This window comes from Meles meles, chromosome 9 (genome assembly GCF_922984935.1).
Source record: "Meles meles chromosome 9, mMelMel3.1 paternal haplotype, whole genome shotgun sequence".
Classification (NCBI taxonomy): Eukaryota; Metazoa; Chordata; class Mammalia; order Carnivora; family Mustelidae; genus Meles; species Meles meles.
The window spans coordinates 9,385,259-9,401,603 of NC_060074.1; the positions used below are offsets into that span (position 1 = coordinate 9,385,259).

At 41.6% G+C, this 16,345-nt stretch overlaps 1 protein-coding gene across 4 annotated transcripts in view; it reads right to left on the minus strand.

Moving 5' to 3' along the window:
* ANKRD44 (ankyrin repeat domain 44) overlaps window positions 1–16,345 on the minus strand; it is a 319,359-nt gene that overhangs the window by 116,377 nt on the left and 186,637 nt on the right. For all 4 annotated transcript variants that reach the window (XM_046018760.1, XM_046018759.1, XM_046018757.1 and 1 more), the window contains exons 7-9: window positions 14,902–15,044; window positions 13,872–14,084; window positions 5,374–5,452 (exon numbers count right to left, since the gene is read on the minus strand). In XM_046018760.1, coding sequence (XP_045874716.1) covers window positions 5,374–5,452; window positions 13,872–14,084; window positions 14,902–15,044 — 435 coding nt within the window. The remainder of the gene's footprint in view (window positions 1–5,373; window positions 5,453–13,871; window positions 14,085–14,901; window positions 15,045–16,345) is intronic.

A 16,345-nucleotide genomic window follows, 5' to 3' on the forward strand; every position in this document is an offset into this window, starting at 1 on the left:
AATATGTAATCTTTAAAAAATAAATAAACACACGGGCTCTTTCTACCTTGCTTTCTTTTCCCTTTTCCGTTTCTTTTTTACTTAACAATATATCCTGGAATTCACTCCTAAAAATCACTTCTTGAAGGTCTTCCTCGTTTTTGTACAACTTTATTGTTTTCTTTGCAGGGAGATACTCGTTATGTCACAGGTCTGGTACGGATAAGCCTTTGGGTAGTAAGTACCATTTTGCTATCATCGGGAGTCCTGCAGTGAATAACCTCATGCATATACTGTTTCCTGTCTGTTGGGGGTCTCCTCAGGGGATTTCTAGGTCAAAGAAATGAATATGTGGTTTTTTGCGATTTTGCCTCATTTCCACCTATAGGTCCTGTGCCGTTTTGCTACTCACATGAGCAAAATGTATGAGTGCGCTTTCCCCACAGCCTAGTCAAGCCTTTGAACAACTGCCATGTGACAGGTGAGAAGTAATATTTCAGTATAGTGTTCATTTGCATTCTTCGTATGCAGGAAATTGAGCATCTTTTCATGTACTGAAGGACTACCTAATTATCTTTTTCCATGAACTATTTGTTCATGACTTTTGATCATTTTTCTGTGCGTGTATGGGGGGGGGTCTTTCATTCCTTGATTTTCAAGAGCTCTTTAAATATTTAGGAGATTCACCATTGATCAGTAATATGTATTACCAATATTTCCGCCCTCTGATTTTCATTTTTCTTTGTTATTTGATTCTGAAAAAGAACCCCTATTTTTGGAATTCATGTCTTTTCTATTATTAGATTTAGAGTCTTGCACTGAGGTTAGAAAGGCTTCCCCCACATCCTGACAATAAAGAAACTGACACACGTGACGATATTTGCAATACTGTCTCCATGGATAATGCACAACAGTCCAGGGTCCATGTCCCTATCTACGAACTGGCCACAGTGGTCGGCCTGAATGGTCCACGCCCAGAACTGATCCTGGGAGATGGGGGAGACAGATCCCAGACTCCAGAGGAACCTCTGTCCTGGACAAACACTGAAGCACTCCACATCCTTCCCAGCTAAGAGGCACCAAGAATCTTAAGACGTGTTAGAGCTCCCATGTTGACCAGCCCCAATTATGCCAAAAATTGGGTAGGGAAAGGAAAGAGTAAAAAATATTGAAAAGGGTGAGGGGCTGAGTGATAGAGTTTCTTCTTATTGTTACTACTATTTCATGAGTCAGTTCAACATTTTACTTATTTGTTATTTATTTATTGATGTATTTACTTGTTTATTTTTAGAGAGAGAGAGAAAGAAGGAGAGCGTGCAAATGGAGAGAGGGACAGAAAGTGGGGGAGAGAGAGAATCATAAGCAGGCTCGATGCCCAGTGCAGAGTCTAATGCAGGGCTCCCCCGCAACAGGGGCTTGAACCCACGACCCTGAGATCACGACCTGAGCTGAAATTAACTGTCAGACACTGAACTGACTGAACCAGCCAGGTGCCCCCCCCATAAGTCAGTTTAAAACTGTAAAACTTATGGTTCGCTCCCCCTCTCCCAATCCCACCTCCCCCCAGCAACCCCCAGTTTGTTTTGTGAGATTAAGAGTCATTTATGGAGACTATGGACTCTGAAAAACAACCTGAGGGTTTTGAAGGGTCAGGGGTGGGAGGTTGGGGGAACAGGTGGTGGGTAATGGGGAGGGCACGTTTTGCATGGAGCACTGGGTGTTGTGCAAAAAGAATGAATACTGTTACGCTGAAAAAATAAATAAAATGGAAAAAAAAACTGTAAAACTATATTTAATTATCTTCCACATACGCTTTTGTCATCATTTAAAGGATGTTTCAGAGAAACATCATAACAAGTGGACAAATAAGAGAGAGACTGTATTTGTTATTCAGAAATACGTTTTATATTAGAGTAGGACCTCTAGATGAATGAATTTCTATTTCACAGTCATTCTCTAAACCTTTCCATTTTCACTTGAAAATCTTTAAGATTTGCCTGACATGCCAATTAAGTATCTTTACTGCTCATTTGAAGCTTGCAAGTTAAACTTCGGTAATTGATTGTTGACAACTCGTGAGGAAAATCAACATTTACGAGTTTAGAAGTATGCAAAGCATGTCAGAAGGTGTAATTTATGCAGCATTATCTAAGCATTCATCTGAAGTTAGTTTTTCCTGCACAGACAAAAATGGTCATCTTATTAAACTGCTTTGGAAATATTGTGAGCCCAAAGGTCGAAAATCTCACAATGAATCATCCTCGCCTATCACTGGACTCTTCCTTTTCAAACTCTATTTTTAAGCGAAGAAAACATCATTTTTGAACTCCAGTAACCTGCTGGACAGCATCGGAGGCAGTGGCCGAGGGGGGAGGACTGGATCAAAGGCCTTAAGCCATCACATTGTTTCTTCATTCAGCTCTTTCCCTCTCTGGCTGCGACAAGCCAGCTTCAGACAACAAACAACGTGAATGAACACAGTAGTGGTCTTTGCTCACTATCTTCAAAAATAAAAGAGGTGTGTGTGTGTGTGTGTGTGTGTGTGTGTGTGTTGTCTGTTTCTTTTCTTGTTCTTTTTTGGCAATTGTCTTACCTACACTAAATGATTCTGGAAGAAGTTATTATGAAGAACTAGTAACCCCAAATAGAGAACAGTCAGGGAAGCAGAGAAATGTCATACAAAGTCCAAACACCAGGGTGATTTCACAAAACAAATAAACACAAAGAATGTTCCTCAGTAGCATGCTCTGTCGGTTCACGGAGCCAACCAATGTCCCCACGTGGGACCGGCTTTAGGTCCTGTTGTGCAGTAACCCACTCTGGAGGCCAGACACCAGGTCCGGGGGTGTGAGCCTCTGGATTTTTCCCAGAAGGAAGCTAACAAATAGGAGGAAAGAAAAGAGCTTCCCACTCTTCTCCCTAAGGGAGTTTTTTAAAATGTCAAATGGAAGAACTCACACGTGATGAACGCAAAGAATTGTCAGCGGAGAGAGGAGAATGGCAAGTTATCCTTCTACAGGGATGACTCTAGTCTACATATAAGTGACTCGTAAAGTAAATAAAACCCAGGTTAAAAAACACTTTTTTATTAGCGCCTGCATGGCTCAGTCAGTTAAGCGTTTGCCTTCAGCTCAGATCATGATGCCAGGGTCCTGGGATGGAGACCTGCACCCTGCTTCTCCCTCAACCTCTGCCTGACACTCCCCCTGCTTGTGTGTGCTCTCTCTCTCTCTCTGACCAATACATAAATAAAATCTTTTGGAAAAAAAATTTGTTTAAACATGCCATTGTTCACTCGGAGAATGTATTTGTAAGTGTAGTGGTTGAAAGTTCAGTCTCTGAGGTTAGACTGTTTCAATTCCTGTTCCTCAACCTGCCATGTATCCTGATGGAAGCAACCGCCTCCCTGCCTCAGTTTCCCCCCCTTTGAAACGGAGATGACAACAGCACCTCTTTCTCATGGATTCACGAGGAGTGCTTACCCAAATGCCTGGCACAGGGTGGACCCGCAATCAATGTTAGCTTCATCATTATATATAATGGGCTGCCCAGTACGGCCACTGTGTCTCGTCATTTTGGGCCCCTGGACGCCACCTGACCCCCAAGGAAGGTGCCAGGGCATCCAAGAATGAGGCTCTGAAATAAGCCGCTTGATCGCCGAGGACAAGAGTTGGTTCTCTCTCAGATCTCATTCCAACTCATAAGCCTATAACGGTGTCCGCAGAGGGCAAGGGAGTCTTTCAGGTCCACAGGAATGGTCAAAGCAGCCAGCGGCATCCCCAGACCGTTACCAGCACACCAGCTGGACACGGGGAGATGGGTCACAGCCTTGATTCAGAGAAGATGGCCAGGGTGGTCTGGCCAGAGGGAAGGCACTGTTCACAAGCAGAAACCTCGCTCTTTCTCTGATCCGATCGCTGGTGCTCGAATATGCTTTAGGAGGGAGCAAAGCATTTTATACCACAGAGGTAAGCCCACTGACTACATTCACACTAAATTTTTAAAAAATAGATACCAACTATCTCCCTAGTTTTATTTATTTTTTTAGCCAGTGGACACTGTTTCTGAAAACAAAACAAAACAGTTGAGAACTCTATGGGATGAGGAAAGTGTGAGGAGGAGAGCCTCTAAGGTCGCTCCCCATCTCCCTTTGTTTACTTCAAGCAAAACAAAAGGGGGGCCCCTTTTGTTTCAGCAATGTTCAAGCAAAACATTAGAGGGGCCCCTTCAATAAAGTGAATGTCAAAGACTTTCCATGTATTTCAAATGAGAATTAATGGGTGTTGTGCAGTTCATTTTCATTTTACCTTCCTTTGCTCATTGGAAACTGGTCAGGATTGATTGTCCCCTACAGTTACTCTGAAATGCGTATAAATTTCCTTTGCTTTGCTGCGGATGTTTTGCTTCCCAAGCATAATTTCCCCGGCGGATCTTCCATCAAATGTCAAGTAACTTTTTGGTTTTATGACTTGAGTGCCGAGGACATAACACAGTATTGCTAACAATTCGTCCAAAATTCTTACAAATGAGAAAAAGGCAGGTCCAAGAAATTGACTAACGCCAGAATTTTGAGAAGTACAAATGAGGGTCAACTAAAGATAGTTCAGAAATTGCTGAACTTGGAATGTCAGCATAAAATCTGGACTAAACCTGCGTGCTTTTTTGTTTTGTTTTTGCTTTTAATTGTCTCTAAGATTTGCTAAGAAAGCAGTAGTTGTGTGGTCAAGGTCAGTCCACTCACAGATGCTGGCCATGACCCATAATAGCATTAGGAAGCACCATGTGAAGTGACCCTCCCTAGCACTGTAGCTACAGAGACAACCCAGTGGTTCAAGTATATCCTTGTCATCAGCCTGGAAAATTACTAGATTATGTGGCTTTCCAAGGTCTCTATCAAGCCCGTGACTTTATCATCTTTTATATCATCCACTTAACTGCTTTTCCTCTGACTCACCTCGTTTTCTCTACCTTTGCCCACATAGCTTAAAGAGTTTTAACTTAGAAAACAATGGTGAATTGTAGAACTTAAAAATAATTCAGATTTGCTGCTAGCAAATGTATGATAGTTATTTGTATTCGTTTCAGAGTGAAAAGTGCAGGACCTTGAGCCCATAGAAGTACATCGCTTACAGTTTCAAAATCTTATGTTCTTTGACTGACTAGGAATTAACTGAGGAACAGTGGCTTTATGTTCTGACTCCTCAGCTGGATGGGGATGATGTCTGATAAAGAGCTTTTAGCAAAGCGCACCAACGGATGGTGTAAATCTCAGCTCAATGAATCCGACCATCATCTGAAACAGAGCACCGTCTTTCATGTTCAGATAACGGACAGCCCCACTCAGATCAGGATACTGTCCATCAAAGAACAACGCTGCGGAAGGGTCTCTCTTACCATTCTGAATGAGGGTTTGCGACCGTGTGAACCTTCCATGGACAGCCGTCATGTGCAGTGGGCTTTTGCCATCTTTACTCTGAAAAACGAGGGGGAGAGAAACAATGGATCAGTGACGTCAGTCTGAAATGTCCCTATGGATACTACTGCCGATGCTCTGGGAAAAAGAAAAAGGTCAATTCAGAATTTTTTTTAAAGTCTAATAAAAACTTACAAAAGGCAAAAAGATAATTTTGAAAGCAAAACAAAAAGCATATATATTATCTCAAGTTACTGCATAACATCCCATTGTAAAGAAGCTTAGAGAAGTGAAAATAACTTTAGAGAAGAGATGTGAAATCTCTCGTTACACTGACAATTTTTAAACTATCCTGTTTCAAATGGAAGCAATCATCCAAAAATGCTTTTTTCTCTCTTGTGATCTACCAATGAAGATGGTTTCAAGGCATTTTTTTTTTTTTTTTCAAATTTTGTCTAAAGTACGTCAGAAAAGACAATGATGTGCTAACTGGCTTGGCCCTGTCTGACCTACAGTTGACTGGGCTGCTGTGAATGACTGCAGCCCTCAGAACCGACCCGGAATATTCCACCCCTCCCTACGTTCTGATTCCCCAAAAAATGACACTTCCAGTTGTTCCAAAACAGAAATGTTTGTTTCAATTAAGTCATTAGAAATCATAAGATTAAGACACAAAACGGTTTAGCAAATGGCGATTTTAATGATCACCTGGGAATGTGCTGAATTTATACATCTCTTTATTATTTAAGACATAAGTGATGGAACTCCCTGATATAGATTAAGCCAAAACATGAAAAATGAATGGAATGTATAGACTGATCATCATTACACCAAATGCTAAAGTCTTACACATTTGTTAAGAAATAGTCATTTACAGAATTGCATCTAAAAATAGTAATGCCCAAAAGAAAGTATTAAGTATCCCCATAGACAGAACTCATCCTTTCCTTCAGCTACTGTTAATGGAAGGGAAAAAAAGAGAAATAGATGTAGATATTCTTTTTATGATTCTCGGGAGAAACATTATCCAAAGTCTAAGGTTAGACATGAGATTTCGAAAATGCAAGTTGATTTCTATAATGAAACCCATATACCTGTGCTTTATAATTCACCGTTGGTGGGGATGTAAACTGTTACAGCCGCTGTGGCAAAGAGTGTGGAAGTTCCTCAAAAATTTAAAAATAGAAATACCATATGATGTAGTAATTCCACTACTGGGTATCTACCCAAAGAAAATGAAAACACGAATTCGAAAACATACACGCAACCCTATGTTTAGTGTAGTGTTATTCATAATAGCCGAGACATGGGAGCAAACTGCGTGCCCACCGACAGATGAATGGATAAGGAAGATGTAGTGTGTACACACACACACACAGAGGAATACTATGCAGCCAGACAAAGGATGAGATCTTGCCATTTGTGACAACATGGACCTGGGGGGTGAAATAAGTCAGACAAAGAAAGGCAAATACCATAGGATTTCACTCATACGCATAATCTAAAAAACAAAACAAATGAATAAACAAGTAAAATAAAAAACAGAAACAGACTCATAAATACAGAGAACAAACTGACAGTTGCCAGAGGAAAGAGGGTGGGGAGACAGGCAACATGGTGAAGGGGAGTGGGAGACACAAGCTTCCAGTTAGGGAATAAGTCACGGGTATAAAAGGCACAGCACCGGGAATGGAGGCAACGACATGGCAGCGGCGTGGAGTGGTGACGGGAGGGCGCCACCCTGGCAGGGAGCCGAGCGCAACATGGAGAGAAAGTGAACCATGCGTGGCACACCTGAAACTGACGTACTGTGCACCTAAAACCCTGCGTGTCAACTGGACTCACAGAAGACGATGTTTTAATTTAAAAAAGGAAAACACAGCAACCTAAAAATACATTTTAAAAATGACTCTTTGTTTTAAAAACTCCACAATGGGAACAAAGAATCATTTGAATCAGTATTTCTCAGAGTGAACCAAAGACTGACTGCGTCTAAACTACCTGGGGCTCTTGCTAGAGATGTGAGTTCTGTGCCCTGATCCAGACCACTGAGTCCGAGTGGGGACAAAGGGATCCCCATATGTTCAAGTTGGGGAGCCGCTGCTAGACGGAGGGGCCGAAATAGCTTATAAAACCACAAGGGTTTAGCAGAAGAATTTTTATTACAGCCTGTAAGTCTGTTCCTTAGAAAGGAAGAAAGGAATTGTGCACAATCTTTGCCAAGGAAAGAGTTCATCAGAACGGTAAGTGCATCGATTGAAAAATAATCTTTACAATGAAAAAGCATCAAGGAGATGGGGGGAAACAGGATCTTTTCTCGTCTACTATGGTTATAACCAGAGTCAGAAAAGATTGAGAAAGGAAGACAGAAGTCAGCTTGAAGCTTTACCGAAAGGGTATTTTTAGAGAGAAAGGAGCAGCAACCAAGAGGACAGGGACACAATTACAGAAATCGCCGAGTTGACATGAACCTGTCCCTAGGTGGTGCTATTTCTTTAAATTTTGCTCCAATATTTTCTCTTAAATTTAATTGAAAAACATAACTCATTAGCATTTAGTTAAATATATATAAAGCCATAAATATTTCAGTGCTTAGGTAATAGCTTTATAAATATTTAGCTAAGAAATTTTCCATGTCTGGAAAATGGCTTAAAGGCTTTACTGGGGAATAACCACCAGCTTGGTGGTAACTCCCTAAATTGCAGCCCGAGAGCCACAGAAGCAACCAGGTTCCGTGGTGCGCAGTTGACAAAGCTGGTTCCATTTCGGGGGTAGCAACACCGTGCCCTTGTCTCCGCAGAGTGCCTGTGCCTTCGGTAAAGGGACAAATAAACAGACGACCAAATTCTGGTAAAATACAAAGGAAAGCTATATCAGATCTACCTTTGCCCGGGTTCATCTACCGCGGAGTCCAGCCCTGAGCTGATTTTTTTTCCCCCTGAGGGATATAGTGGCAGAAGGTGGGGGAGGCGGGGACAGGAAGCGTTGAGAAGATCAGGGAGCCATTTTGTAACAGTTGTGCTTACGAGGTTTGAATGTAAAAAGCCACTGGAAACTAATGAAGGTCAAAGGATAATACTTTTCATTTAGTCTTTACAAGTTAGAACTCAGGATATTCAGGGTGAGACTGGGATCCTCCGGAGTTTCATTATCTGCCTGAGAAATTTGTCACACAGGGGGGACTTGCTGTTAGTGCTGTTTCAAGAACTTCAGACAAGGATAAAATATCCCTTGCATTGTCAAAGGAGAGGATAGGCTCAATTCTTCCACTCATTCAAAGCTTTGCTGTTACAAGATTTTTTTTTTCTTAATTTCTAATCTCTCTCCTATTTTTAGACTCATTTTCCCATCAGAGTTAGGGCTCAGAAAATTTTGGTTTTTTGAGTTTTTTTTTTAATTACGCAAGAAGCCCTTCTATTGATTTAGGCACAGCTCAGCCATGGTCATGAAAGAAAACTAAAAAGACTGAGAATATTTTACGAGTATCAGTAGTCTTTCAGGGCAGATTTCAGCAGGAGGATTAATCCTTGAACTAAAGGGAGTGTTTCAATTTCCTTGACCACCATTCTCCTCAGAAATCCATTCACGTCTTCCACACCAAATGTCTTCTTTCCCCATCCTCCAACATCCCCCAAACCCTCCTTAAACTCATACACGTTGCTACCACCCAGGAACTTGAAGGCATTGTGTTGTCTGTGGCACGTGTCTCTGGGAGTCACACAGCTCAATGGCCCTACTAAAAGGCTCAGAGCCTCTATAAGACAACATCGAGGCCAGCTGACAGGCTAAGTGAGGGGGAATGTGCCAGCAACCCAAAAGGGCTTCCTAATTCAAGGGAAGAGCAACCTAAAACCCTAATTTTCAAAAAGCCATACACAGTTTAATTTTTTAAATGGTTCTAAAGGCCATAGATGGTACTGGTTGGTTCTCATTCATTCCTCTCCTGTTTCCACACAAGCTCTCCAAAGTTCCAATCAAGGTCCTTATCACTGCTTTCTTTCTCTTGCCTGTTCTAGCTCTCACCTTTGACCTCTGCAGTGCAACTCATTCTATAATTTGGACCTAGTACATAGAAAGAAGGGAGCTGGTTCACTCCAGACGTGCCATAGAATTCAGCCCCCGTGTCTGAGGGCTACACAGCCTACGGGCCCAGGGGCAGGAAAGAATTCAGACCATGGGCGGTCTGAATGTTGGAAGTAGGCAACCAGGTAAGGGTAATTCTGAATCCATCTAAGTAGTATTTGGAATAGCTATGTATATAATGCCTCCTTTAACATTTTGAATGCTTCTAAAAAGAGCTTTGGGATGCTCCCGGAATTACAACGTCGTCTGTAACGGAGGAGAAAAATTATTTTGTATCTTCTCATGCTCTTTCTATTTGTGAAATACAAGTGAACCTTCAATGGACTGTTGTCTAAAGTATTGTGTCTTTATTATTTATCACAATTAAACCACCATTACAAAGACAGACGGGGCCATGGTGAGTCTAAGGAAAACGGAGGACTGTAAAATGTGCTCAGGACATAATATCCTTCATTTTCTCTCCATCATCTTGTAATTGTCCATGAAGACATCGCTTTTAGTACTTTGTGAGGATGGAGGAAAACAAAGTGACTATGTGGGTGGCTACTGGACATTTCAAAATGTTATTTCCCCCAAACCTCAGAAAATCGAAACAAATACAAATCGTCTTGCGATCTACAAACACTTTCAAAATCCAAGGAGCAATGTGGTCCAGAGAGATAACAACTTCAATTAGAAAACTACCTCCAGAGTCAGACAAAATGGCTCTACGGAAATGTCAGATGATCGGTGCCTCCAGAGTGAATTGTGAAGGAGGATTCGAGAGAAGGAAGCTGGAGGATGTAAACAGAGGAGATGAGAGGAGACTGAGGGAGAAGGCTCGATTTGAACCAAAGCCTAATTCATGCAGATTGGATAATACATAAACCTAAGTCTCAGATTTTTAAAAAGGTATTTCTCATATTCTATTGATGATTAGCAGTCTGGGGGGGGGGGAATTAATTACTAAAATTAAGGAGTCATGCTTTCCAGGTCCATTTTATGGAGGACAAGGCTGCCATAAACTGCCATAAACTCCATATAGCATTGGCGTCCCTGAACTACTCTGAACTGAGCACCAGTCAGTTAACTGGGGGGAGTGGGCAGGTGTTCCAGAAGTGGCCTTCTAGCCTTGCCGTCAGGCACACTGAGCACATCAGCTGGCCTGCTTTAAAAGGGAAATGGAGAGCATTGGACAACCCCCTGAATTAATTTAGTGAAGTTTGGTGACGAGAGCTACTTTATTTAACTTCAGTAATAATTTTCCTTTCTTTGGAGAATTGAAGGATGTCATTCAGACACCAGCACAGCAATACAAGTTCACAAGTTTTGGGGACACTGCCAGTTCAGCCACCTATTAACCTCCTGCCTTCTCACCACCGTCCTCCGTGACTTCAATACCATATGATGACTCTTCCCACCTTGGGTTGCAGTTCCTGGTCTCTTTCATGTCCCCTTAGGCCTTCCCTTACCCCCATTTAGGACTTGGATGGGCTCCACTTACAAGATATGGAACTCTGAAATTCTCTTTAAATATTCTATTTCTTCATTTTTGCCTGTTCTCTACCTTCATGAAGACATCACGCTCTCTCCTCTAACTCCTTTTTAATCTTCTCTAACTCTCCTTTTTTCATCCGTTTTCTGGCTCTGCCTCCTCCTCTGGATCCTAAGACTAAAGGGATCCAGGCATAGTCCATCCCTTTCTCTACGCATGCTATGACGTACTCTCTCCTTGGGTGACCTCACCCTTTTCCAGCCTCCAAGATCTATCACCTCTATGTGAACAAGGGAGAGTAAGTTTTTTCTTCTATTTGGTCCCACGCTGGAGGATCGATCACATGCTCCATCACTGGTGGTACCAAAGGCTCAAAATCACCTTCTCAACTACTTAACAGTTTAACCTCATAAGCCTCCTCCTTCTCCTGATGTCCCTCGTAACAACAATAATCATTTCCCGAGTGCCTGCCACATGGCAGAAACCGTTCTAAGTAATTTACATGAGATAACTGGTTTAATCCTTACAGCGGTTGCATGAAAAGATGCCACTGTTTCCCAAAATTTACAGATAAACAGGCACCCAGAGAGGTTGCTTCTGATTACGTAACTCCTGAAAGTCAAGGCTAGGATTGTCACCCTAGCCTCAGAACTGAGGGATGCTCTGTCACCTCTGAACCAGGTTTCAGTTCTTACACTTGTCTTCAACTCCTCCAACTCCCACCCAACCAACTTTCATTGATTTTCTTTCTGCAATGCCGGTCTCTTCTGTTGGCTGTCCCCCTCCCCTGTCCTCGGTACCTCTTATCTAGATGAGTTTTACTAACTTCCCAGTTATTCTCTAATTGCCTTCTGTCTAGGTCCACTCTACCTGAATTATCTTTTTATAAAAACAAAAATGTTTTTTCTTCATCTGGATATAAAAATAACACATATATGTATCACTATCAGAAGATTAAAACAAATACATAAAAATGAAACAAAAAATCCAAATCATAATTTTGTCTCCCCGCAATTATCATATATTGGTATATATTCCAAGTACTTTTCTCTATGTGTAAAACCCAGACACATAACTTTTTTAAAATAAAAAAATTACATATTTACTTATTGTATATTAGTTTTTTTAATGATAATAGATATTACTAGTCTTTTTCGTATTTGCTAATCTTAAAAGTAAATATACTTGTGCATATTTTTGCATTTTTTTAGTTACTAATGATACAGAATATTTTTCATAGGTTTAATGGATATTGTTTTCTCTTTCATGACCTGCCTTTACACACATTTTCTAGTAGGTTATCAGATTTTATATTATTGGTTTTCATGAGCTCTTTATATATTAAATATATGAACTCTTTGCTCATCATGTATAATGTAGAAAAATTTCTCTGAATTGTTTCTCTTTCATTTTTGTATATGTTACGGTTTGTTATTTTTAGTTTGTTTTGTTTGTTTTGCCATCTAAACATTTTAAATGTTTATGTCATCATATATATAATTTTTTTCCTTCCTGTTTTCCGTCTCTGGTGTTCTGTGACCAGATTACTATTTCTAATGCTCGGTTTGGATCACATGATCACTACAGTGACTAGTGGTCCCTGCAGCTTATAGAAACCCAAACTCCTCAGCCAGCTGGCAAGACTTCTTCCTTGGTCCGGTCACATTTCAGCTTGTTCCTGGCTCCTTTCTTTCATACAATTTCTGCTCCCATCAAGCTCAATAAATCATCATTCTGAAAATTTGTCTCCTATTTTCCCACTATTAGCAATTATAAGAAAAAATGTAAAAAGATTTTAGTAGTGAATAGGGAAGGTCCTTAAAATGGATTGATCCAATATTCTTAAAATTAAATCTCAGGAAGAATCATTTTTCAAAAGCAGAGGCAGAATACACCAGGACCTGGATTCCTGTGTGCCGGGAAGAATGGAAGCTGAGGATGAGTACGAAGTCCTTGAGCATGTGCGGAGATCGCATTACAACCTAAATGCGCTCAAAGTGATGGAACCTGGATGGGGAGGGCCGTGCATAAGTTGCTCTCCCTTATCTGTTACAGGGAGCTAAACTCTAGCCTAGAGTCGACCCAGAGTGTTTCCTATCTGGAACTCCCAAACCCTTTGTTCATGTGGTTTTCTCTATCTGGAATGCCCTCTCTCAGATTCTATCTCTCCTCATCTCAGCTGGTATCAATCTTCTGACTCTCACCTCAAAAGCAAGCTTCGTTTTTGATCCCCAAGCAGGAAGTGCTTGCAATATTCTGTTAGTCTCTCATGCCACTCATCAGGTTCTCTCTCACTACATGAGAATCTGAGGTCACTATGTCCTTACCATACAGTAAACTCCCTGAGAGCAGAGATCACCCCTCATCTTGGAGTTCTCCCTCAGAACCAAACAGAGGGCGCTAGATAGTCCTCAGTCAGTTTGCTGCATAGAGACTATCAGGACCGGCTGACCACTATTAGGTCAATGTTACACTACTACAGTCACTACCTACAGTTTACTATTGTAAAGTATCTGAGAAACTCCTTGGTGGGCCGTGCCACAGCTGGAACAGACCTGACATCATCGAATTAGGCTTTTCTTTGATTCTCAGCAGCTCTGCCATATCAGCTCAACGCCCACCTCAGTGTTAGAAACTAGGCCATGTCAACATCCCTGGGAGCCTGTATTTGCTCCAGAACATTCACTAAGCTACCAAAGCGTGTGGCTGGAACCTCCCAGGGCCTTCCAGCGGGTCCTAGTACTTCTGCAGTAACAACACAGCTCCGACTCCATAGCATGCCAATATAGGACAAGACTGTGGCGGTCAAGGTACTAAAATTTCCGATTCTAAAACAGGACCCTATTTATAAGACTTGATTTTGCTCAAACGGAGGCTCGATGTAGAGCTATCTAGCAGAGAGAGCGCCGAAGAGTGTCGTACCTGGATGTTAACATCTGCCCCGTTGTTTACTAATAGTTCCAGACACAAAGCACCGTGTGTGGAGGCGGCAGCAAAATGCAAAGGGGTGAACCCGCTGTGGTTGGGCTGGTTCACGTTAGCACCGTAGTCCGTCAGCTCGTTCACCACTGCATCCTGCCCGTTGTAGCAGGCCAGGTGGAGGGCCGTGTTCCCGTAGACATTGATTTCGTCGATCTGCAAATGAGTCCGACACAGGGCAGGTAAAAGCACTGGAGTCTCCTTACTGCATTCGTGGGTGGAGCCGGAGGGGCAGAGGGAGAGGGAGAAAGAGAATCTTAAGCAGACTCCCTGCTCAGCAAGGAGCCTGATGCGGGGCTCCATCCCAGGACCCTGAGTTCATGACCTGAGCCAAAATCAAGAGCCAGGTGCTTAACCGACTAAGTCACCCAGGCACCCTATACACCACAATTTAGAAGCCTAAATGCTGAAGGTAGGATGAAGAACCCTAGCGTGTCTAAAAAATGATGACTATGTATTAAATGCAATATATACGTTTAAATATTTCTCTGTGTTGATACAGAAACTTAAAAAAAAAAACTTTAAAAAATGATAATGCTTGCAAAACCTTAAGATTCTGGTTCTTTAAGCCCAAGTTACTGATTTTTCATTACTTGCTGTATGTCCCCATTGCTCTCCATCAGTTAACCCTGGAAACTCAAAAAGACAGGATGCTAGAAAACAAGGTGGTTTTTACCCTCTTGAATTAAAATGCAACAAGGATTTAATCTCAGAACAACAGAAAACCCACAGGGGCGCCTGGGTGGCTCAGTTGGTTAAGTATCTGCCTTCAGCTCAGGTCATGATCCCAGGGTCCTGCAATGGAGCCCTGCATAGGGTTCCCTGCTCAGCGGGGAGTCTACCAGTCCCCCTGCTTGTGCGCTTTCTCCCTTGTGCTCTCTTTCAAATAAATAAATAAAATCTTAAAAAAACCCAGCCCAACATTAGAAAAGCCACAAATACAGCATGAGTTGATGCACTCATCACAGCTCACCTCCACCCCCAGATTCAGGAGGTGTTTGACCACGTTGATCTGTCCATTGGAGGCTGCAGCGTGCAGGGGGGTGTAACCCTTCTTATCCTTACACGTCACTTCCGCTCCATGGCTGATGAGCAGGGCCACAACGTCCAGGTGGCCTTCACAGACAAAGCAGCAGAAAACACGGGTAACCTTTTTAGGATAATTTGATGGTCTATTCCACCTACATTATAACCATTAACTTTTACTACTGCCAACATTTAAAATAACAAGGTCCTGCCAATATGTTAGTACCACAGCTGAAAAAAGAATTATGTTAAAATGAAAGCAATGTTTTTAAAAGCAGTTCCCATTCCTTACTGTAAAGTCCAATAGGGACAATTTGGTTTGGAAAAATTAATGAAAAAAATCAAGTAATCAGAATGACACCATATTGTTGTTAATCATATGAAATTGCTGCTTCTTGACCTTTTTTTTCTTTTTGGATCACAAAAATGACAAGTTCATATGGTTCAACTTAAAAGTGTTCTTGTAAATTACTGGCTACACAGAAACCCTTCCGGTTTCAACTCCTGTTGGAGTATTTTCTAGAATATTTTCCTTTGTATCCCATCTTACTATATATTGTACGATAAATGTATTTGATCTCTATATTGTGACTGAAGGTTGCTTGATGCTTTGGTTCATTGCTGTGAATGTGGTTGATAACTGAGGGGTAGAAGGTAAGTACTGATTCCAAGGGTCTAAAATGTGCACAGGGGTGGGTATGAGTGTGTGTGTGAGAGAGAGAAAGAAAGACATGGAGACAGAGCTGTGCTTGGTTGGGGAGGGGGATTTGGGTGTGTCTGTGTGAGATAGAGACAGACAGAGGGAGAGAGAGTATGCTTGATCATGGCTTGTTTTATTAAAATTTGACATTCTTCCCCCTAAGACTCGTATGTAGAAAAATTATTTTCAATGACTAGTGGTGCTATCTTAGTTTAACCAGTGCTATCTTTTGTCTTTTGTCCTGGTTTTGTCCTTTTTCCTTAAAGATAGTCACCTATGTATTTTTTCCTATTTGTATCCTGATGACATGCAAAATAAGGACTTGACTTCTTTAAAGCAATTCTACGTAAATGTTTTAAATGTACATCAGCAAAGAACAAACTTGAAACCCCAGGTTCTTTGAGTCCCATCACACAGTAGCCTAGGGTGTGCTCTGCCTAAACAGCAATCTGGCCAGTGTCCCCTGACTCCAGTCCCGTAGGTACCATGCAAACATCCAATCTGCTTCCATCAGCTGAAAAGCCCACGTTGTCTTTTTAAAAAAAAGATAATGTTGGCAAAATCTTAAGATTCTGATTTTTTTAAGCCCAAATCCTCATTCAGACTCAACCAGCACACATAATTTATTTCATCCCTACCCAACCCGTTCTCTTTCTTTTCTCCATCATTAACGTTATTGTTGTTTATGATA